Below are 24431 nucleotides of genomic sequence, written 5' to 3' on the forward strand. Positions count from 1 at the left end.
ATTTATTAAAACCACTGCCGATCCCAGGCCAGCTGCCAGCACCGCAGCCCACTGATCGTGCAGCATTAGAAAAGCCATCAATAGTGAAACAAAATAAATGACATTAATGGGAAAGTATTAGGCCTACATAGCCATGGCTACAAGCAAATTATGTGGATTCCAAAGGAAGGTCCAGAGAGAGAGAGAGAAAGACAGAGAAATGAAATTTCAAAATATTCTAACATGATTGAATTAAAGACAAAATGCTACTATGATTCTTAGATAAAACACAAAGAAATTATATCTAAAATAATCTAATTCCCGACTAGAAATTTGCTCATTGTGCATATTTCTTTTAACAGGCTCAGGATAGTTAAATGCATTACAGCTATACTATGACTCTGATTTCTCCCTAATGCCATTTATGTTTTCTAGAATTATGCTAAGTGAAGAACAAAGTACACTGTGTTATTCCCATTTATTACAAACATGTCCATAATTTGCAAGCTGATTATGCAAACCTCATACAAGAGAAATCAGAGACTAGTTAAGCACTGTCAGAGAATTGTGAGCCAGCATACTTTTTGTCAACTAGATCTTCTTATACAGCTGGAAAGGAGCATCACTATAAAAATTCACTATAATAGGAATTAATAACGAAGAGTCGACTGTTACAATAACTGTATAAAAGGCAATAGGGAGCAACCAAGTGTTCTAAATATCTGACACAGGATGTGACACAGGACCAAATACAATGACAAAGAAATATGAACATGGAGACAATGTGCTTTGCAATATGCTTTTCAACAAAATGTAAGGTATAAGATTTGGACAGAGAAAACTATCAATTAACCAATGGAAATTTTCTTTTTAATAATGTACCTTTTGTTACTAGACTGAATTAAAAATCCATCTATCCAAGAGCCAAGAACATAACAGCAATTCTTACTTGAGAAGAAAACACCAAAACTTGTTTGTTTCTTTGGATTTTCAGGTATATTAAATTGAGAATTTACTTTAGTAATGTCTAGCTGTACAGAATAATAGAGTTGATGCCTCTTAGCAACTCTATTATAAGCCAGTAATTATTTCAGATGAATACATTCTACAGTCCATTTATCTTTTAAATATATTTTGTTAACAACAAAATTACTTCAGAAATATTTGACTCTGACAGTACAGATATTCTGTCCAAAACAAATAACTAGCTGTCACTAGAAAGGAGCTGGTCACTTGATAACACTGACCCATGAAACAGTGTACAGTTACCCCCAATTTTTTTTAATCTTACAGTTTCTTTCAAAGAAAACAAAAACTAAAAAACTTTAATATATGTTAAGTTCCCACTATGGACCATGCACATCAAACGAATATATTCATTTCCTTAGTATATGGTATGCAAATGATCTTATAAAATATGTAGCATTAAAGCACCACAAAACTCTACAAAGTGAGGGGGTTGGAAGCCGACACCTGTAGATTAAGACACCTTAAGACATTAAGAACCACTGACCCAATATTGAAGTCATTTCATGACCATTATCCCATATTACACCAACTAGAGTAGGGCTGAAAAAAGAAACAAACAAGCATGGTTCCTATCATAAATATGATATATATTTACTCTCAAAGGATTGACCTCAATACTTGAAACCAAAGTTGTATACCTCTTCTATGTTACTGAACACTTGCAAACAATCTTACAAGTGGCTTTCAATTCAAACTTTTTAAGTTAACTTTTTAAAAAAATGTCAAAATTATTTATTAGGAAAAGTTCTAAACTAGATTCTATGTCCATGAGATACATTAAATATAAAGTCATTTAAAAAAGAATGTATTTCAGTAGAATCTTACCAATTCACTGTAAAATGAGAAAGGATGAACAAATTTTCTTTAAAAATGATTTGAAAGAACTAGTACCTAAAAAGATCCATGAATGTACCCATATAGATGTTCTCTTCCTATGAGTTAAATTTGCAGTATTTACAAGAACATGAACTTAATTCTGTTCTTCATTTTAGCCTTGTTCCTATTCAAAGCCATTTATTTAAACCTAAGCTGCCTACAGAGGATGAGGATGAGGGGACCACACCGAAGACTTTCCTACCTCACTGCAGAACTTCCCCAGGCTCCATGCTTGTCTGTGAGAAGGTTGATAATTTTCTGGATTAATTGAGTTGCTGTCACATGGTCTCGGTATTTAGCTGCTCTTATCAGATGATCACACATCTTCTCCTCATCACGTTTGTCTGCAGAATATTGCGCACACAATGACTGGAATGGGAGAAAGATGTATTATTAACTATAAAAATGTGGATTAAAAAAGCTAAAATGTATTATGAAACAATTTTTAGAATGAATCAAACCAACTAAAACTCCAATGCTAATTTATAACACTCATTAAACATGGATTAATTTAGTTTTCTAAAGTCAAAAATAAGATACACTCTGAAGCTATGAACAGTTAAACAGATATTATCAATGATAAACAGCAAAATACGTAATAGCTGGGTCCTGCAGTATAGCCATAATAACATGAGGTTGCAGAGGTCTTTAGACAAATTGGAGGAAATACTGCTATGAAATTAATGTGGAGACATTATTTGTACTAGATAATTATGGTGAGTTTATATTTCATTCAAATGTCCTGAAAACTTTTTAAAGGAGAATAAGGGATCAGTTTACATGTTAAAATAATCATAATATCTCTAAGAAAGTGGGTTGCATTGAGACAAGATAACTAAAGGGAAGAAGCAAGTTACGAGGTCACGGCAAAGGCAAGGACAACAGGTTTTAGTTTTGTTGTTGTTGCTGCTGTTATGTTTTCTTAGTTTTTTTTAAAGCTTAACATTAATAAATACAGCCTCTTATATTCACTCTATAAAATGAGAATGTAACAAAAGAATTACCTGGGAGATTAAAAATGCAAAATTAAGTTCCACTCCCAAAACACTAACGCAGTATCTGGATGTTAATCTCCCCTGGGTAATAGTATGTACAGTGTTTATTCCTAATTAAATCATAAACTTCTAAGATATTTGAATCATAAAAAAAAATGAAGGGCAAAGGGAGAATACTGGAAAGGAAAGTCTAGGAGGGGATAGGGAAGAGAGCAAGGGAGAAGAAGGGATGAGGCAGAAGTAACTAATATTAAAGATGCTTGAAAGCTGTATGTAAACAACTAAGATATTTACACACACATATACATGTACATATGTATATATAAAATGTTGACTGGGAGCTAACTCTCCAAAGTTATAAAAGTACCAAATAAGAAGCTCAGTGACAGGTAACTTGTTAATCATGCCTAACCCATTCATACATGGGCTGCCTGGAGACCTCCAAAACAACATGCTGAACCTAATTGTGGTGATACTTTGTTTATGCTCTAACAAATAAAGCTTGCCTGAAGATCAGAGTGCAAAGCTAGCCACAATAGTCAGTCATAGAGGCCAGGCAGTGGTGGCACACATCTTTAATCCCAGCATTCTGGAGATGGAGGCAGATGGATCTCTGGTTAGTTCAAGGTTACCCTGGGCTACACAAAATTGATCCAGTCTAAAAGAGAAACAGAGCTCACACAAAGGTGATTCCAGCACTTGGAGTGACATACCTTTAATCTCAGCACTAAGGAGACAGCACTAAGGATATGGCTGGGTGGAGAGAGGAATATAGGCTGGAGGAGACAAGAGCTCATGGCAGTCTGAGGCAGCAGTCTGAGGAGCAGGTCAGTCTGGTCTGAGCACTGGCAGAGGGAAGAACTCTCTAGTGGCTGGCTATTTTCCTTCTCTGATCATTCAGTTTTCACACCCTGATAACTGACACTGGATTTTTATTATTAAGACCAAAAAGAACTCATGCTACACCTAATCTTAAGGCCCTATTGCTGAAGACACTGCCTACTCTGACCACATGGGATAGAGAAATCAAGTTGGTACTGACCAGAAAGCTTCCTGTCTACTGGCTAGCTTTGATAGATGCAAAAGGTGCTATGTAGGTCCTGGGAGACAAAAGTCATCAACAGTATTACTTATCTTTAATTACAATAAAGTCCACCATGATGAGACATATATAGTGATACAATAGAGCCACAAATGTGATTGGGGAAAGTACCATTTTCTGACTGGATTTAAGGCCTGTGCCACAGGAAGAAACACATCCCTGATATGTAAATCTGGCCTAGAAACCATGGTTGGTGGAGCTCACAGGCATAGGGAAGAAACTATTCCTATTATTCTGCTAAGTTTCAAACTGCCATCTAAATTCTTATCTTATACTTCAGGTCTTGGTGCTCAGAGAAATTTCTCTGTGCAGCGAACAACAGATAATGCAGAAACTCACAACTGATCAAAGTGCAGAGAGTAAGTGGCAGGGGAGTGCTCTGCAACAGATCGCATCATGCCCACCACAAACCAAGGACCATTAGCAGAAACGCAGATGGAAAAACTGGAAAACAGAGTTGTTCACATGCATAAAGAAAGAAAACTGTATGTGTAATGTATCATTTCATAGGGAATCAAAGGATGGATTTAACAATGGATGATAAGTTATTCATATGAGGAAAGAAAACGAACCTTTAAGGCAGAAAAGAAAACCAGAAGCAATACATTTGACACAAGGAAAAGATACAATTTGTCTACAATTATTTAAACTGAAAGAAACCGTAGAATTCAGAGTGAGAATAGAAAAAAATCACTATGAATCAAAATAAATATGCTTACTCTATCATCTGGCTGATATTTCTTAATAGTATTGACCAATTCCTTAATTTCTCTGGGTTAAAACTTCCACTCTAGGTTTAAACTTCCTAGATGAGAAGATTAATTCAATTTCAGTAATCTATTACTCAAGAACAAGTGACTGCTAAATGTTTATCCATAAAGAGGATATCTGTATCGTCCCCTCAAAGGCTCAGTGGCCATCACAGAAGAAAGCAGAAAGCACACAGGAGCCAGATGAAAGGCAGAGTGCTTTGGGACACCACCTCTAGGCTAACATGGCTGCTAACACGGAACTAGGCACCTATGGTTACGTGGGTAAGAGTGTGTCCTTCAATATCTCATCATACAGGGACGAATCCAAGAGACTGCACCCTTCTCTGGGGATTTCCAAGCAACTAATGGCTGCTGGAAGAGGGAAGGATGTTTTTGTCTGTGGTGTGGTCATTGGAAAGATTTCCACGGTCCTGTAAATGACCCCATGAAATTCATTGGGAGAAAAGAACAGCAACAAGATATCAAAGTAGAAATATAAACTGGGAGGAAGAAAAATCCAAAGATCTGCAGGGGTACGATCCTAGACATCACTTGAGGACAAACGTAAAAGGATGCTTTTGCTTGATTTTCATGTGGGCATAACTTCCTACTTTACATTACTCTATTTTTCTACTTTAACTGTCATATAAACTAGGTATAAAAAAACATCACATGAGAACAAAAATATCTGAAAGTAAAAACAAAGATTGAGAACAAAACATTAAATTTAACAACTACTAAAAATTTAAATGTATAGCTGTATAATTAATAAAATGAATATTAAAACCAGATACAAACACATTATGTTATATTATGTAAATGCTGATGTACAGACTATATGACATATTATGAAGTAGTTTAGAACAAATCAAATGCAAATATCAAATTTTATATGTATTGAAGGACTGTGATAAAGACGCCACAGGAGGGGACACTTCTTGTAAAATTTGAGTTGAACAAACAAAAGGAAAAGTATTTTTTTAATATCTGAATGGACAGCAACTTAAGTGAAAAGGGCATTATTTCGTTGCTGTAAATGTCACTTGATAGTGACATTTTCAGAGATCCATACAAGAACTAAGAAGCTAAGATACAGATAAAGAAATTGGCCGGGCGGTGGTGGTATACACCTTTAATCCCAGCACTCGGGAGGCAGAGGCAGGTGGATCTCTGTGAGTTCGAGGCTGGGCTGCACCGACAGCCTCCAAACAATACAGAGAAACCCTATCTCGTAAAAAAAAAAAAAAAAGAAATTGTATAAGGGTACAAAGATCTTTATACGCATTGTATCCTGAATTACTAACTATATATACAGTATACCTTTTTTTAACTTTATCTGATGAGAAGAAATTCAAATTATGGGTGGAAATTAGAGAAATTTATGATCCTGTACCCCCATAAACATTGCATATCTTCATATTAAACACTACTTAAAGTGTCCTTACTTGTAGCGAGACTTTACTTAAAGAGACTATTTCTACTTTCTATAAATAGTTGAACAATAAACATGTGCTAGCCCATCAAAGTTTGCTGAAAAGGCATTTCTAAAAACAAGGACTCAAGGTAAGCTAAATAGTAAAATGGTTTAAAGCATTCTTTAATGGATCTTCCTTTACAATTTAAAAGGCAACTTTTCATATCTGACATAAAATCTATAGATATAAATCACATTAAAGGACCATTCTTTCCTGATTATCAATCTCTGTCTCCTTGTAGAGCATTACAGTCACATTTGACCTTAAAACATGGTAAAAGGAAACCAAGTAAGAATGCTTCTTCACAGACTCTAGACTGACAGCTGGGAACCTGCACAGGACAGAGCTGGGCCCTCTGAATGTGGCTGACAGTTGTGTGGCTCGGGCAGTCTGTGAGGCCACTGGCAGTGGGACCTATATTTATCCCTAGTGCTTGAACTGGCTTTTTAGAGTCCATTCTCTTTGGAGGGATACCTTGCTCAGCCTAAATATAGGAGGAGGGCCTTGGTCCTGTCTCAATGCAATGTGTCAGACTTAGTTGACTCCCCATGGGAAGGCAGACTTTTCCTCTCTGAGGAGTAGATGGAGTGGAGTGGGGGGATACAGGGAGAGTGGGAAGAGGGAAAGGAGTGGGAATTGGGACTGGTATGTAAAATGAGAAAAGGTTGCTTTAAAATTAAAAAAGAATGTTCCTAAAACACAAAATGAACTTGTCTCTTTTCTTAAAATTATCTTAACAGTGTAAATTTAAGATGTTCCCATCAAATACCAATAATAGTTTATATTATTCAGTCAGGTGCATATGAAGAACACTTGAGTGACACACATGTATTGGGGGAACACATGTATCTGTGTTTCAAGGTTGAATGAATGCAACCGTGAAACATCATCCCAAAAGTTCAACTGACACTTGAATTCAGAACATAAAAAATAAAGGGTAACTCTAAAATTCTCCTTCAGTATTATTTTAGGGAGAACATTTTTACTTCATATTACCTCTGTTTTTCTGGACTTAACTGTTACATAAATTAAATAATGTAACATAACAAAAGTACAAAATATCTGAATGTAAAAACAAAAGATATTGCCTTAAAAGCTAAATAATCCAATTTGCATTTGAAGACTATTAAACTTAACATTTGTTACTGTGAATTAATGAAGAAAAATAAACTTGCTTCTTAGAATTAATTTATTTATAGTAAATAGGTAAGTTATAAAGGAATAAGAAAACAAATTGGAATGGCCACCATAACGTAAGTTCCTACATTTGCTCTCTAAATGAAGAAGCAGAGACAATAGTGAATTTTTTCATGTGGACCTCATTCTATCCTACTTCACTATTTAGCCTTTGCATAGAAGTTCAGAGAGATGTAACATGAAAATCAAGCAGCTTATTTTGGTTTCTTGCTGGCCCTGAACGGGCCTCTTGTGTTGGTATTAGTGTTTTCCTTCATAGCTCACTCTATTATAAAATCTATATATATATATGGATATATATATATCAAAGTTTTCTCAAATGTTCCATTCGAACCATCCATTTCCCACATCATGTATTGTCATTAATTAGACCTACCTTTCAATTTTTTATAGTTGATTCAACTGTTTTTTCAAAATCTGAGCCCGCACATAAGGGTGAACTTTACCTATACAGTAATCAGCCAACACTGAACTTTACTAAGTTGAACTAGCCACCTTCATCTTAAACATGCTATTACACTGGGAAGCTTTTCTAGATGCAGTAACATGCAGCACCAATTTTCCTCAGATAATAGCCCACTTATTTCACTTCAGAAAAAGATTTCTATTAGTTCGAAACTAAAGGCTAGATATAACCTAAATAGCTTCTTATGAACAACCAACTGGATTTATTTCTAGAAAAAAATTTTTTCCAAGACAGGGTTTCTCTGTGTAACAGCCCTAGCTGTCCAGGAACTCGCTGTATAGACCAGGCTGGCATTGAACTCACAGAGATCCACCTACCTCTGTTTCCCAAGTTCTGGGATTAAAGGTATGCACCACCACCCAGTTAGAAGAATTTTTATAGTATAAATACATCTATATACTCTACCCTCAACCCCAAAAATAGATGACTGCCAAGCCACTCAAAACGCATGTCTGTTTTGTTTTCTGGTGGCACTCTACTACTGGGTTCCCCTCCAGCATAAGACCACATTTTATTCCCTAGAACACATAACCTATAGTTTAGCCATCACACGTTACCTTATGTCAGTCTATGTACCCTATATTCTAGACAAATGCAGATTACATCCAAAGTATCTTCTTGAAATTTTACATGAACAAGAAAAACCATTGTGTTTCTTAAAAACAAGAAAAAGTCTATTGGGAGCTAATGAGATGGCTCAAGGGTAAAGCTGTTTTGTCATCAAACCTGACAGCCTGAATTCAAGCTCAAGGGTTCACATGGTAGAAGAAGAGAACCAACTTCCACAAGTTGTCTTCTAACGGTAACACCCCTATTCACATGCACAAATAAATTAATTTCATTTTTAAAACTCTATTCAGAAGACAAGAATGTGAAGGACAAGTTACTAGAGAAGAGATTATGCAGAGAAAGATCTAGAACTTCTGATTCTTTTAATTCACTGATTGATTGTCTAAGGTAAAAGAATATCCTTTTTAAAAGCTCCCACATAATTGGGAATTAAGGAACTCTCCTCAGATTTACTTACATATCAATAAAAAATTCACAAGGAAAATTAGAAAAATATATAATCAGCTATAGCAGAATTTAAAGGAAAACTCCAGACTTATAGACATGCAGAGAATTGGTATCAGTGATCAAAATGTCTATTAAAAATAAATGGCCTAATCTTGTATGAAAGACAATAATGAAACAATACAACTATTTAAAGTATACAGAAATTTTTTTCATGGAGAAAATTCTATAAAAGTACCACTTGGTTCTCTAACAACAGTTGTAACATCATTGTAATACACAGGCAGGATGTTCAAGAACAAGAAAAGAGAAAGATCTATAAATTATTAATATAAAAAATGGGGTGCCAGGCCTAATGGCTCAGCCTGTAATTTTAGCACTGTAGACATTGAGCTGGAAGACTGCTGTACTTCTGTGGCCAGTTGGTATCCACGGTGAGTTCCAGACCAGCTAGAGCTAGGGCTATACAGAAGACCCCGATTTAAAAACAGTAACAACAAAGAAAAAACAAAGGAGGAAAAGGTCAACACATTCTACAAAATAAGAAAATTTCCTACAAACATTAGAAGGGAATGGAGAGGAGAGGAGAGGAGAACGATGGGAGGACAGAGACTGAGATTTAGAGCCTGGGTTATCTTAACGCAGAAAAGAGTTCTAACTGAACTTCAGAGAAATAGGCCTCACAAACACTGCCTTTTAACATCAAGAAACTCAGCTATACTGAGGATGTCAAGCTTACAAGGTTTCAAGAATTAGGTTTCTAGAATAACATGTTTTATTTGATAACAGGGCAACTAATTTACCAGAGTATTTTAAAATAAAAACAAAACAATTGAAAATTTTGAAACCAAAACTGTCTCAAAATATTAGAGAATCCTCTTCCTAATTTAGTATTGTATGCTAACAATATAAATGAATTGGTTTCATAATTTTAGTGTTTAAAATTTAAATATTAAAAAACTGTGCTGTTAGAAAACAGCTTGTGACCATTGTTTTCCATAGTTGGTAGGTTTACAGTATTTCATTCCATGTCAGAATACACAGTTCTACCTACTTCATTTTAAGTGCTACACACAGATTATTGGAGTTTTAATTAGGGAAGCATGGCTTCTGTTAAACAGTTTTAAGAATGTTACTTCTCAATTGTCTTAAAATCACTTCTACTATAATTTACTGAAAACTGTTGAAAAGGAAAACCACGTAAAGTTCAACAAATAAAGAAGTTTCTCAATAATTTACTTTTGGAAGTCTTTGTGCTTTATCACTCACCCCAGGTTTAAAGTCTGATCTTAAAAAAAAAAAAAGAATTAAAGCTATCTACAGAAGCCTGAGACTCCTGGAGAAGACTAAGAAAAATGAAACCTTCAAAACCTCAACAGCAAACAAAAGTCAACCAATGATAATGTGTGACAGCCACCTTTAATTCTGAAGTGATTTCTCTGTCATGCAATGCCTCAAAGTATTGATTTCTCTCAGCAGGAAAAACTCTAAGCAATGAAACAGATATAGCACCATCCCCCTTCCCAGCCTACCCCATAACAGCATTCAAGGTTAAAACAGGCAGGACACTTATCAAAGTATCTCTTCCATTTCTTCTTCTTTTAATGGACTAGGTGCAATGTGCTCTGGGGCCTTATCTCTACAAACTGCAGTCCTCAATAATATTAAATGATCTCAAGATTAACACAGGTTTGAAACCTTTAGGTTTCTCATAATAATAGCTTACTTTTAAAATGCTATATATATATATATATATATATATATATATATTTGTAAAAACAAGTCAACTCTAAGCAGGCTGAAGTTTGCACATACTTTCCAATGTATACACAATATTGTTTTATTATTTTATTACTTACTAGAGTACCTGTTAATAATTTTCAAACCAAGCTTTAGATAGATGCTCAAACATTATTTTAAAAAAAGACAAGATAGGTCCATTAACAATGCCAACAGTACATTATCTATCTATTTAGTAAATTAAGTAAAAAGTGTGTAGAATCCACGTTCACTAACACTGACAGAATTAAAATAATAAATAAGACTGAATTTAAAAAAACTTTTAAAAATCATAATGTGATTTTTAAATCATTCAAAACAATGGTATTTATTTAACTTAGTAAGCTCTCATGGAAAAATGAGTGAATATATTTACAACTACAAATTGGTGACTCAGCTAACTACAAAAAAAGCAGTTCAAAAGAAGCAGAGTGGAAAACAATTGATTCAACTTTGTAAATAAGCATAACTAAATCAATACTTGAAAGAACAATATCTATAACCAGATAGCGTGAGTTCAAATCTTAGATCTGACATCTTCAAAAGTGGACAAGCTATACAAAAGTATTGTCTCTCAGATGATTCATCTAAAACAGTAGAAGATTAAACAAGATATTTTTTGGAGGACTAAATAATAAAAGTAAAATTATGAGAACAGTTTGTGTGAAGTAACAATTTCCTTCACGTATTCTATCCTCATTTTGTTACCACAACACACAGTGAACACTCCTTTTCTTCCAGCATCTCAATGCAATCAAGTAAACAATCACAATTTTACAATAGGAGACGAAAATAACTATCAAAATTCCTCAGAGAGACACAAATATATAGGGTAAAGAAAAAAAGAACCTTATGAATTGGAGAGAGTTAAAGAATACACAAGTATTCACCAGGAAGCAAGCACTCAAGATAAAACAAATAAATATAACAAAATAAAGCAGCAAGGGGAAGGAACAAAACTAAGTGTGGTGAATAAGACATGTAATCATGTGATTAATGGTTCATGCTATAATCCTAGCCCTCTGGAAGCCAATCTGGGCTAATAGTTGGTTCAGTCAATATAGTCTGTATGGCTAGATTCTGTCCCAAAAATTCTGCCTGGTAAATAGCAGGCAAAGCTCTCTCATTTAAAATACATTTGTACTTTCCTTGAATTATTATTTTACCCATTTCCTTCTTAAAGGAAATATTCCTCAAAAGTTTGAAATTTTATCTAACGTATGAAATTTTAACTGAATTTTTTATCTATCTACAAACTGTTATACTGCTATATGTTCCTCAACTCTTATTGACATGTATTAATAATAGCCATTTCCTCTGGGGGAGATTGAACTAGAACCTGTTTTGTTTGCATTTCCCTTATGGCTATGGATGTTGACCATTTTTCCATATGTTTAGGATGGAAGGAGGAATTTTTATAAACTAATGATAGAAATATAATTTGGTGCAGTCACTATGGAAATCAGTATACAATTTCCTCATAAAACTGGAAATAGAACTGCTATCTGAACAATTTACAATACTGTTGGGCATTTTTAAAAAAGGACTCTAACTGTGCATATCACAGAGATTCTTGCACATCTATGTGTACTACCAGTGTTCATAGTAGCCAAAACACTGAAGGTTCGCACACATGCACACTCACTCACACACACACACACACACACACACACACACACGCATGCACGCAAGCACAAATGTACACACATAACTCATAAAACACAAAACTGGAAATCATAATGTACAAGAGAAGGACCAGTCAGATACAAGTTCCAAACAATGTAGTATGTGACAAATTTAAGATAGGGTTTCAATATATAACATTGGCTGGGCTAGAACTCACTACATGGACCAGTGGCCTTGACTCCTAAAGATCCTACTTACTCCCAAGTGCTGGGACTAGTTTACATTTAGATAGTTGTTTCTCATCCTCAATGACAGCTGTTTTCCATAAAGAGTTCTAAAAAAATGATAGTTATTTATAATATACATATATGTACCCTAAACAAATATGTACATGATCTGTTCAATAGTTATCCAGAAAAGACCAGAAAGTAGAAAATATGAGCTCCAACAGGGAAATTACAGAAAGTGAAACAACATAAAAGACACCCTCCACTGCATACTAGGTATACCTGGTTCTGAAAATTAACTGAGAGATACTGAGTCTCTTGCTATGCAGAAAGGTGTACAGCACTTGAAAAATGTCTCCCAAGGCTACCCTCTGATATTCACATGCATAGGAATACATCAGAATGTACACCCACATGCACATGTGAACCTACACTCACATACATGAGCCGGCACAGACAGACAGACAGACAGACAGACAGACAGACAGACAGACAGACAGACAGACAGAAACACACACACACACACACACACACACACACACACGGGAGGGGGGAGACAGAGACAGAGAGAGGCTGACTGACTGTAAATGGATTGGACCTAATTCCAGGGAAAAAATATATTTAGATATAGTTAGAACTTTTACTTCAAAGACCTGAACTAGGCCTTAGAGCTGGAAAAGAGAAAAGGCCTGGGCTAAGTATGAGAGTTCAAAGGCAGTTCCTGCGTAAGAGCTTGGCATGTGAACTCTAGGAGATGGAGTATCTCTCACTCAGTACTGCTCTGTTAATCCTTCTCTGTGTTATGAGGCCCTTCAGTGGTTGCTATATGTACAAAACAAAAATAAGAAGCCTATGTCCATGTCTTGGACAATAAGATAAACATACTATTAAAGAAAAGAGGGGCTTTTCCTGGGAAAAGCCAATTGTATAACAATAAGAGCTCTGAAACCAACCACCCTTCCCAAGAGTAGAGCAAACAGAAGCCCTATAGAGTACCAAGAGGTCCAAACTGACAGTAGGACATGTGAGTACAGCTTGAACACAGCAAGATTACTTAGAATGAGGGCTTGTGGAAGCTTCCTAGTTAAATATTTAATACAAATACAAACCAAGAAGCATTATACATTTGAAAGTCCCATTTATTTCACACATTAGTAAGGGATAAGCATTTTTATAATCCTAAATTAAAGGTGAGAGTATGGTATCTTAATCTTCACTGTTTAGGAAATGACAGACCCAAGTTTAGAGTTGCCCGATTTAAAGTCAGAGATGTGCTGAAATACAGGAGAATAACACGTGGTCTTATTGGTTTGGCAAATAACACTTAGATTTAGAAGAAAAACAATATTCATTTGTTTGTATTGTATCTTTTAACAAATTATATTTATGTGTATAACTATATGACGCATATGGGTGCCTGGGGAGTTCAAAAGAAGCACCAAATCCTGAGGCTAGAGGTAGTTATGAACTTCCTGATGAGGGTTCGGGACCAAAACACTTGGCCTCTGGAAAGAGTAGCTCTTAACTTCTGAGCTAGCTCTCTAGCCTCAATTTCATTTTGTTATACTTATCATTACATTTTGATTTTAAGGTGATAATGATAACAAAACCAGAAAGCTACCACTTTAAAATTATTCATGCATTTATCTGTAAGCAAGTAACTCCAAGGACTGTTTCACTGTTGGTACCATGTAGAGAAATATAAATAAAAAGGTTAGATAAGATGTCTACCCCCAAGCTAGTGACACTAAAGCTGGGATGTGATTATTGATGTAATGCTTATTAGGCTATATTGACTAAAAATCAAGCCTTTCTCCCCAAAATAACAAACAACTTAAAGAGACCTATCACACATTAGATGAATGGAAATTTGATGTGAATTTTAAAATGAAACAACTAAAGGCAATATTCTGAGTTATTTCCCTCATATCACCCACATTTAAAAACACAAAGCCTGTTAAGCTTTTAACTAGATTTGTAGACACTTAAAATAAGGAATATATTTCCAAATTTTAAACTATTTTACTTCTTCTAAACTAGTAAAAGGGTTAAAAGCAAAAACAACTTATTTTTTACACCTAGATAAGTTGAAAAACTCCTAAATAGAACTATGCACATATTTTTGAAAAAAATGCACTCTGTAATCAAGTATTTAAAGGAAGAATTCTGCCAAATCGTTTGTTTGTTTGTTTGTTTTGATTTTTCAAGACAGGGTTTTTCTGTATTGTTTTGGAGCCTATCCTAGAACTCACTCAGTAGACTAGGCTGGCCTTGAACTCACAGAGAGCCACTTGCCTCTGCCTCCCAAGTGCTGGGCAAATCTTTTAAAAGAAGATACACTAATACTACCTGCTCCTGAGGAAAAGAAGAAAAAGCATTTTTTCCTTCCCTGAGCAAGAATAACTATCTCTACTTCAGCTCATGGTTACATCTTACTTAGCTGGAGAAAGAATGGCACATTTCTATATCAAATAGAAATGCCTACCATCACATGAATAAAAGCAGAAAGAAAGAAAGACATTATAGTACATGCAGACATGACTGCAGACATGACTGAATACCTAACATGCCTAACATGAAGTCAGAGCCAAATCTGAGCCTAATCCTGTGCAGGAAACCAACCAATCCCTGAGCTGAGCTCTAGCCAATCTGAGCTCAGCACTAAAATCTGACCAGTTCCCACCCTGGAAGCCATATAAAAACCCTGTGTCTGTTCAGCTTGTGTCTGTGCTACCAGGCTGTCCTCTGCCACTTTGGTAAAGGGCAGCCACTCTCCTGGATTCTTCCTTCCAATAAACCCCTTCAATGAGCTTTGGGTGAAGACCTCCTTTTGAGGCAGCAACAGAGCAGAGGCGACCCTGGGCAGGGCAGAGCAGAGCAGAGCGAGCAGGGCTGTAACACTTGCCCGGGAAACCTTCCCTTGGCAAAGCAGAGTTGTTGTGCTCCGCTCCAGCTCTGCTCTCTCCTCTTGGAGAGCTGAACTGTAGCAACTTAGCCTGCCCGAGAAACCTCCTCCTGCCGAGCAAAACTGCTACACTAGGCGAACATCCCCAGCTGGAAGACCCTGTCCTGCTAGAGTGGAGCCCATAAACTGGGGAAGCCTTTCCCTGAGGCAAGGCTGTAAGCAGCTAAACTTACTGAAACCTGTGGTGGTCCTTGGCTCCAGAGCTCCAGGATGCCTTTCCATCTGATCTGTGTAAAACTCAGTATCCTTGGCTCCCGAGCTCCAGGATACCTTTCCACCTGAGCTGTGTAACACTCAGTATTCTGTGACTCCTGAGTGCCAGAATACCTGACCCACTCCTGTTCCATCCTGTCCCGACCCATCCCGAAACGCTTACATTTGGTGCCGAAATCCGCCTGAAATGCCAACAAGCTGTACTAAACACAAGAACTTCAAAGATAATTAACTGACTCATTAAAAACAAACACACAATAATAGGATTAAAATTATTACCAAGAAATGTAAAGCCACCAAGATGGCTCAGTGCAAAAAGTACTTGCCATGAAAGCCTGATGATTTCAGTTGGATCCTGGAATCCAGAATGGAAGGAGAGAAGAAACTCTTAAAAGCGGTCTATAATAGATTCTTTTAATCAAGGTTATATATCAAGACAAAATTGTAAAGGTTTAATAGCATAGAGACTGAGGAAACAGTCCCTCATATTTTATTGCTTAATATATAAACGTGCTTAAAAATACTAAGTTCCAATAACAGAATATAGAATAATGTTTGAAACATGCCATCATTTATAAAAAAGATAATAAAAGATATTCCTGTTTGAATATATGCTTATAAAGAAACTCAGAAAGAATTAAGATATGAAAATGACTAACTATAAGGTAGAACATAGGAGAATCTTAAAAGAGATAATGCTTTTTTCCTAACAGTCTTGATAAAGTAACTCAACTGAAACTTCATATAGATATTTAATGTCTTCTATCCAGAAGTTTTAAGTATTCCTAACATTAAGTGAACTGTCAAAACAAAATACAAAGGTTAAAACTACCTTAGTATTTGTGTCAGAGATCTATACTTTTGGTCAAAGTAATAAAAAATTGAGAAGCATGAGAAATGAAAAGTGTACTAACAAAACATCAGGTAAGAAAGTAAAGGCAATACATATTCATACAACAAGGACATATGTTTAACTATGATCATAGCAGCGTTGGCTGTAATTGTCAGAACCTAGAAGCAACCTAGATGCCCCTCAACTGAAGAATGGATAGAAAAAAAAATGTGGTATGGGGTATTACTCAGCAGAAAAAAAAAAGCAATAAAAATTTGAAAGTCTCAGGCAAATGGATAGAACTGGAAGAAACCATCCTGACTGAGGTAACCCAGTCACAGAAATACAAACAAGGTATGTACTTGCTCATATGTGGACCCCAGTCGTAAAGCTGGGGAACCAGCATTAGACCAAACCAAGCCCTCTGAATGTGAGTACCAACTAGGAGGCCTGGGCAGTCTATGGGACCTCTAACAGTGGAGCCAGTGTTTATCCCTGGAGCAAAAATGTACTTTGGGAGCCCTATGGAGGAATACTATTGCAACCCAGATACAAGAAAGAAGGCCTAGGCCCTCCTCCAAATGATGTGAAAGAATTTGATGACCCCCTGTGGAAACCCTCACTATCCTTGGGGAGTGAGTGGAGGGTGGGTTGGGGGGGACAGTGGGGACTGGGAGACATAGGAGGGTGAGGAAATGAATGGGGGGATTGATATGCAAAATAAGATTGTTTCTAAAATAAAAAATAAAGAAAGTAAAGACAAAACAAAACCTTACAAAGGGGAAGGGTGTGACATCAATGTCAAATTACGTCAAGGGAAATGAGGACAATACAAGAATCTATGGACACTAAAGGTACTAAAGACAGCAAAATGAATGTAATTATTGGAAGACTGGGGAGGAAAAAAAGCCCGATTCCAAGACCCTGAAAAATAGAAGGCAGGGAAAGAATAAAGATATCAATGCAGAGTGCAAAGGCAAGAGTGCAATCCATGAGGAGCCTAACAGCTTACAAACAGCACAAGATAGCTGCAGAGGCATGAAGAGATCAGCAGGGAGAAGCACACTTTTCCAAGGTCATTGGAGAGGGAGGAAAATATTGCTAAGCACCACACACCACAAAATATAGTCAAGGGTTGTATAAATTATCAATGATGTCAAGTAAAAAAATTTTAAAAGTCTGTTTCAATGAAAGCTACTATACACAGTAAACTGCTTATTTTATACCAAAGGAAGGTCTATCTGACATAAAAGTTTGTAGTATTCAGGAAGCCAGCATTGAGGAACAGCTTAGGAGTAACCAGCGCATCATCTAAGGATCTTTTTCACATTAAGAATCCCATTAGAAAAAAAACACTAAAAGGTAATTGAATTTCCCTCAGTTATCTTCATCTCTGTCAGCCCCTGCTACAATAACTTACTCTCCAGAGCAGAGATAACTCAATTCTGTCCAGCAAGCATATGTTATGAATCTCCAAAGCAAACTTGTCTAAATCATTCTGGTCTTCTATCAAGGCTGGCTGTGAATATGAACTCTGACAGAAAGCAAACAAATTTATTTTTATCTTCTCAATAATTCACTTCTTCACGCTATGAAAGAAGAAATCAGGAGATAAATATATGCTATGAGATTGCTGCTGTTAAAAAGTCAGCTGAAATTCTTTCCTTGACTTAAATTAAAAAGTCTTACTGAATCATCTTAAGGAGTAAGACAATGACATCAATGGATTGTGGAGCTGGTAAATTAGCTGAAATTTAAATTTCTTAAATTATTATATCTAATGTCTTTAAATTAAGAAAAAGATACCCCTAATAAGATGATACCTATAGAGTTCAAGTACAATTTCAATTACTTCATCTTGAAATAACACAACATTCTTGAATTGCCTTATGTGTACTAAAAATGAAACACTAGAAAACTTATTAAGAAATATCTACAAAATAAAACTAGTTTTTGAAAATGTTTTCCCTGCCTTTAAGCCATTCTATTACATTGTTGACATTTTATTACAAAATATTAAAAATAAAAGGCAAAATGTATCAAAAGGCCTCTGAATGTGTTTCTTAAGTTAAGCTGAAACCTAAGACCCAAGCCAGTTAGAGCACATAACAATTAAATTCAAATAATAAATGAACATGATCTGTTGCCTTTAGTGTGGACTGAGTATCTCAAATGTAGACTTGCCTTCACCTTTAAATTGTACAAAAGTCACACTAGTAGTACTCATGATTATTACTAACATAATCTAGTATATGTTTTAATTTACATCATAATCTTACTCCACAATATAATCATTCATGTTTCATTTATGTCTACTCTAAAGAAATTAAGACTTGGTGAATTCAAATAATTTTATCCAAAACTCTCCAAATAAGTTGGGAAGCATAGAATAAGAGCAGGTTTTCAAACTATTTCTTCTTTAGCATCGTAAATCCTTCTTTGAAAATTAAGAAAAAGTCAGAGAGAATCTTAAAATGTGTAACCAACTGGAAGTTTTGAAATTTCAGAAAATGTGCCATCTGTATTTTGTACTATTTCCTATCCCACAATTTTCATACACAATCAGCACTTGTTTGGTTAAAGAATTAAAGCTATAATTTGAAATCTACTAATCATGGAAATGTGAAAGTTACTTTGACCTATTTTTCTCCATACTAAGTGATTGGTGATAGAATTCTATTGTGGTATTTTGTCTTATTTATACTGAGTAAAAATAAATGAACATATTTAGGGGACGCAATACAGAGTTTCCATATATGCAAACAATATGACATTATCGAATCAAGGTAATTAGCGTATCTATCATCTGGAACATTTGTCATGATGGGGAAAGCATTTAAAATTCTGTCTCCTAGCTATTTTGAATATTTCATTAACTGTAGTCCCTGACTGGGACAACCCAGAAACAAAGCTCACTCCTCCCCACAACCTCTGGAAGCCATCACTCTAGTCTCCTATGACATGAACTTCCTAGTATTCCACATATTAGTGAAATCAAATGGTTTATTTAACTAAATGTAAAGTTCTTCATGTTCATCCTCTTTGTTAACACAGAAAAGGATTTCCTTCTTTCGTGTGATTGAATAGTATTCTATTATGGGTTTATATGTTTTCTTTATCCATTTCCACTCTGAAATCAAGGATGATTCAGTATCTTGGCTCTGTGAAAATGGTAAAGAAAAAAACATAAATGTGTAGCTGTCTCTCTGACACACAAATTTAAATTTCTCTGGATATATGCCCAGTAGTGGGAATCCAAGATCATACGATATTGGTATTTTTAGTTTGGAAGAACCCATTAAACTATTTTTCTAAACAGTTATGATAATTTAAAATACTAACAATAGTTGGAACAGTTCACTTTTCTCCATATCCTCACCAACATTTATCCTTTTGATAGGAATTAACCTAATAGATGTGCGATATTTCACTGTAGTCTTAATTTCTCTGCTAATTAAGGATGATGGAAATTTTAAATATATATTTTGGCCATTTGTCCGCCTTTTTCTTTGTTGTTTGCTTGGCTAGTTGGTTTTGTTTTCTCAAGACAGGATTTCCCAGTGTAGCCCCAGCTATGCTGGAACTCACTCTGTAAACCGGGTTGAACTCAAACTTAGTAATTCACCTGCCTCTTACTCCCAAGTGATGGGATTAAAGGCATGTGCCTCCAAGACTGGCTGCTTGCCTACTTTTAAGAAAAAAAAAACTTTATTTGATTTGCTTTCTGAGAGAAAGAAGAAGAAAAGGGTGAGGGAGAGAACATATACATGCATGATGCATCTGTGAGATGTATGCATGTGTATATGCACATGTTTTAGTGTGTGTGCCAATGTACAAGTGTGCAAAAGCCACAGAGGGACATCAGGTGTCTATCAGTCTTCACTTCATTCCCTTAAACAAGATTTCTCACTAAAAATTTAAACTCATTTTTGTGTAAGGCTAATTAGTCATCAAGCCAACTGTTTCAATCTTTTCTTCTCTAACCACTTGGGTTACAAGTTCATGTGACCAAATGCAATTTTGTATGGGTGTAAGACATCTGAACTCAAGTTGCACACTATTACAAAAGTGTACTTTTTCACTGAGATATCTCCCCATTCCTCATTTGCTTACTTTTAATGAGGTTTTTCTCTTGTAAGTTCTTTATATATTCTGGAATATTCAGGAGGTTTTAGTCTCATTGAATCTCATTTGTCTACTTTTGCTTTTGTCACGTGCTTTGAGGTCTCATTCAAAAGTCCTTGTGAAAATGTGAAATGAAACTTTTTCCTAACTTTCTCCAAATTTCAAAAAATTGGGTTTTAAATTAAATATATCACATTAGTAAATTTAGAACAAAACTATATGATCATTTCAACAAACATATTGAAATGAAAAAGGATTTTGCAATATTCAATACCATTTCATGTTTAAAAACTCACAAGTTAGGTGAATGCAAATTACTTTTCTATTACTGTAACAGAACAGCATGACAAAGGTAAATTATAAAAGAAAACATTTAATATGGGGGCTCAAGCATGATTCCAGAGGGTTAGAGTCCATGATCACTAGGACAGGGAGCATGGCAGTAGATAGACAGCCATAGTACTGGAGCAGCAGCAGCCGAAAGCTTACATCATTTTTCACAAGTATGAGGCAAAGACAGAGAGCTAATTGGATTTGGCAGGGACTTTTTAGACTTCAAGGTCCACTCCCAATGACACACCTCTTTCAGCAAGGCCACACCTCCTAATCCTTCTGAAACAATTCCACCAACTGGAAACCAAATTGTAACATGAAAATATAAAAGACACAGAGACTGATATTGGGGTTCAAGTTTCAAGCTGGATATCAGAAAAGCAAAGTGGCTGGCCACTAGCTTCTTACCTCTACCTCAGGCTGAATGTGTTGATCCTGTCTCCACAAGCTCTCACCAAACTGTAACCTCAGACTGTAACCTTTCCTCAGCATGGCTGGAAAATGAATGACTAATATTGACCTTGCTTCTGTCTTACATACTTCCCTAATATTGACATTAAAGGTGTGACCTATAATTCTCTTTTAGATTGATAAACTCTTGTGTAGACATGGGTAGCCTTGGACTTACATAGATACCTCTATCTCTTAATCCTGAGTCCTAGGATTAAAGGTGTATACCACCACCTCCTAGCTTCTGGCTGCTGGGATTAAAGGTGTGTGCCTGGCTTCTATGGCTTGTGCCTGACTTTGCTTTCTGACTCCTCAGGAAAGTTTTATAAATCATAAATAATATATTAGTACACCAAATATTCAAATATATGAGTTTCTGGAGGCTATTCACATTCAAACCACCACAGGACATATATGACAAACATACACTGATGGCACAACAATGGAAAAAACTTCAAAAGTTTTCTTCTGTGATCTGAAGGAAAACTAGAATGCTCACTTTCCAAACACTACTAACAATACTAGGCAAAATAGCAAAATAAAAGGCACCCAAACTGTAGAAGAAGTAAGTATTAACTTTATCTGCAGTCAATATATTGTATGTAAAAACTCCAGAGTGTATCAAAACATGTTAGAAATAATAAATTCATTGAAAATACAGGGAACAGTGTCAGTACTGTAAATCAGTGGCAATTCTATACTACAGCAAACTATAACTACACTACTTAGGAATAAATTTAATTAAGAAGATAAAAGATCTCTCTGCTGAAAATTATAAAATATTGATAATTAAATTAAAGGTCCAGCTACATATGGTAAACCATCTACAATCTTAGTAATTAGAAAATGGAGTAGAATAATGATGTCAAGGTCAGTCTAGGCTATATAATACATTTCAAACCAGTTTGGGTTCCATGAATACTCAACATATATGTAAAGCAACCTACAGATTGAATGCAAACAATAATTTAAAAATCAATAACATTTTCACCACGAGTAAAAACAATATTAGAATTTATATTTAATCACAAATGACATCAAAGTATCATCCAATCCAACCTCACAGAAAGACTGCCAAGATACGTAACCAACAGAGAAGGGAGGTGGCATTAAAAAACAAACCACTGATGGGCCTGGAGAAAAAGCTCAGCAGGTAAGTGTACTCGCTGCTCTTCCAAGGAATCTTTGAGTTTGGTTCCTAACACCAGCTCACAATTGTCTGAAACTCCACCTACAGGGAATCTAAAGCCTTCATCTGGTCTCTGTAGACACACACACACACACACACACACACACACACCTAAATCTTAAAAAACACTGAGGAAAAAGAAAAGTAAAATATGAAGAAATCAACACATTTATATCCAACTAATTTTTAACAAGGGAGCCAAGAACAAACAATGGAAATGGAAAGTCTCTTTACTAAATGTTAGAGATATAGGTTATCTACAGGAAAAAGAATAAAATTAGACTCTTTCTAACTTACCATACACTACAACCTCACTTTGCTTCCACAGAGAATCAGCATGGTACTTTCAATCAGAAGGAAATATCAAATGTATGCGTTGAAGTAGAATCCTTTACTAAACAATGATTTGTTGAGCACTTAATATGAAAAACAATGTGTTGGAAATGTGGGCATGTAACAGAGTTCTCATCTTCATAAAGCACATAATTAGGATGGGAACAAATAAGCAAAGCAACTGCAAACGACTAGATTAATTAGTAATAAAAGAGACTACAAGTTTGGTTTATGTTTAAGAGACTGGTGGGTAAGGGTAGACAAGGAGAAGCAAAGAAGGCTTTCATATGAAAGTAACAAACAGAAATAGGGAAGATGAGAGGTGAGTATACACACAGAGTAGCTGTGACTAGAGGCTAAAGAGATGAGTGAAGGACAAGATGTGGGGGCAGAAGTGCTAGTCAGGGTGTGACAGAGGGAGTCACATAGTATAAACTAAAGCACACAAAAGAAAGAGACTTCCATAGAAATCTGCAGAAGCTAAGGTTTCAGAATGACCATTCTAGCTTTGTGTGTGTGTGTGTAAAAGGAAGGAAACATTGACAGAGAAAAAAAAATAAACCAAACACAAAGTTATTTCAGGGAATTTAGAACATATACAAAGTGACTAAAGCTACAGAAAGACATTGTGTAAAACATATATTTGGAAGAAAAATAAAAGTAATTTGAAGGAAGTGTAAGATAAAGGGGAAACATGGTGATGGCTGGCATCTGTAAACAAGCATTGAGAGATATTCACTCAGCAGGGAGAAGGCAGGGAACAGATGGCAGGGCAGAAGACAGTTACAGAAATATCCTCAACATAGACATGCTTTCCAGACATCATAAGTGCAGATGTATACAGGCCTAAAGCTGTGAAGAGTACTCCAAGTTAGAGATAAAATTCTGGGACTATGAGACAATAAATGTGTGCCAATAGGAAGAAAATTCCTCAAAAATACTAGGTTGTTGGGGTTTGTTTTTTGTTTGTTTGTTTTTAAGTACTGTTTACCTTAAAATAATAAAAAAAACATTAAGACCATTCCATGCTCACAGTGAAAACAGTGAGTAGGAAATACATGAAATAAATAATTAAATGTATTAAATACAAGTGAAAATTATCTACCTAATCCTATCTTTTTCAATTAGTCCATATATACTACATACATGCGAATTACTTTGAGACCAAACTAGGCACTGAAAAATGAGTGCTATGCTCTATACCAACCTACCCTCATGTACCAATACAATGAGGGAAGGTGTAGACTCAATAATTAGGATAAAAAGAGACCACTGTCGGTTAGCTTCATCTTAAGTCTCTGCTTAGTTCAGTGATCCAGCTGAAATGACTGAAGGATATTGCATTTCAAACTAAGCTTCCAGTGTCCTCTCATTGAGTTTCTTGAATGTCAGCATAAAATCACAGATATCACCACTAAATCCCAGTAGCTATTTCCACACACACATGGAAAAGGAGGACTACAGGAGTATATTC

At 35.6% G+C, this 24431-nt stretch overlaps 1 protein-coding gene across 4 annotated transcripts in view; it reads right to left on the minus strand.

Annotated features, from left to right (window-relative positions):
- The window catches only part of Lrba (LPS responsive beige-like anchor protein), a 539975-nt gene that overhangs the window by 322136 nt on the left and 193408 nt on the right, over nucleotides 1-24431 (minus strand). For all 4 annotated transcript variants that reach the window (XM_040752567.1, XM_040752566.1, XM_040752565.1 and 1 more), the window contains exon 37: nucleotides 2087-2253. In XM_040752567.1, coding sequence (XP_040608501.1) covers nucleotides 2087-2253 — 167 coding nt within the window. The remainder of the gene's footprint in view (nucleotides 1-2086; nucleotides 2254-24431) is intronic.

This window comes from Mesocricetus auratus, unplaced genomic scaffold (genome assembly GCF_017639785.1).
Source record: "Mesocricetus auratus isolate SY011 unplaced genomic scaffold, BCM_Maur_2.0 Super-Scaffold_100009, whole genome shotgun sequence".
In the NCBI taxonomy this organism is placed as follows: domain Eukaryota; kingdom Metazoa; phylum Chordata; class Mammalia; order Rodentia; family Cricetidae; genus Mesocricetus; species Mesocricetus auratus.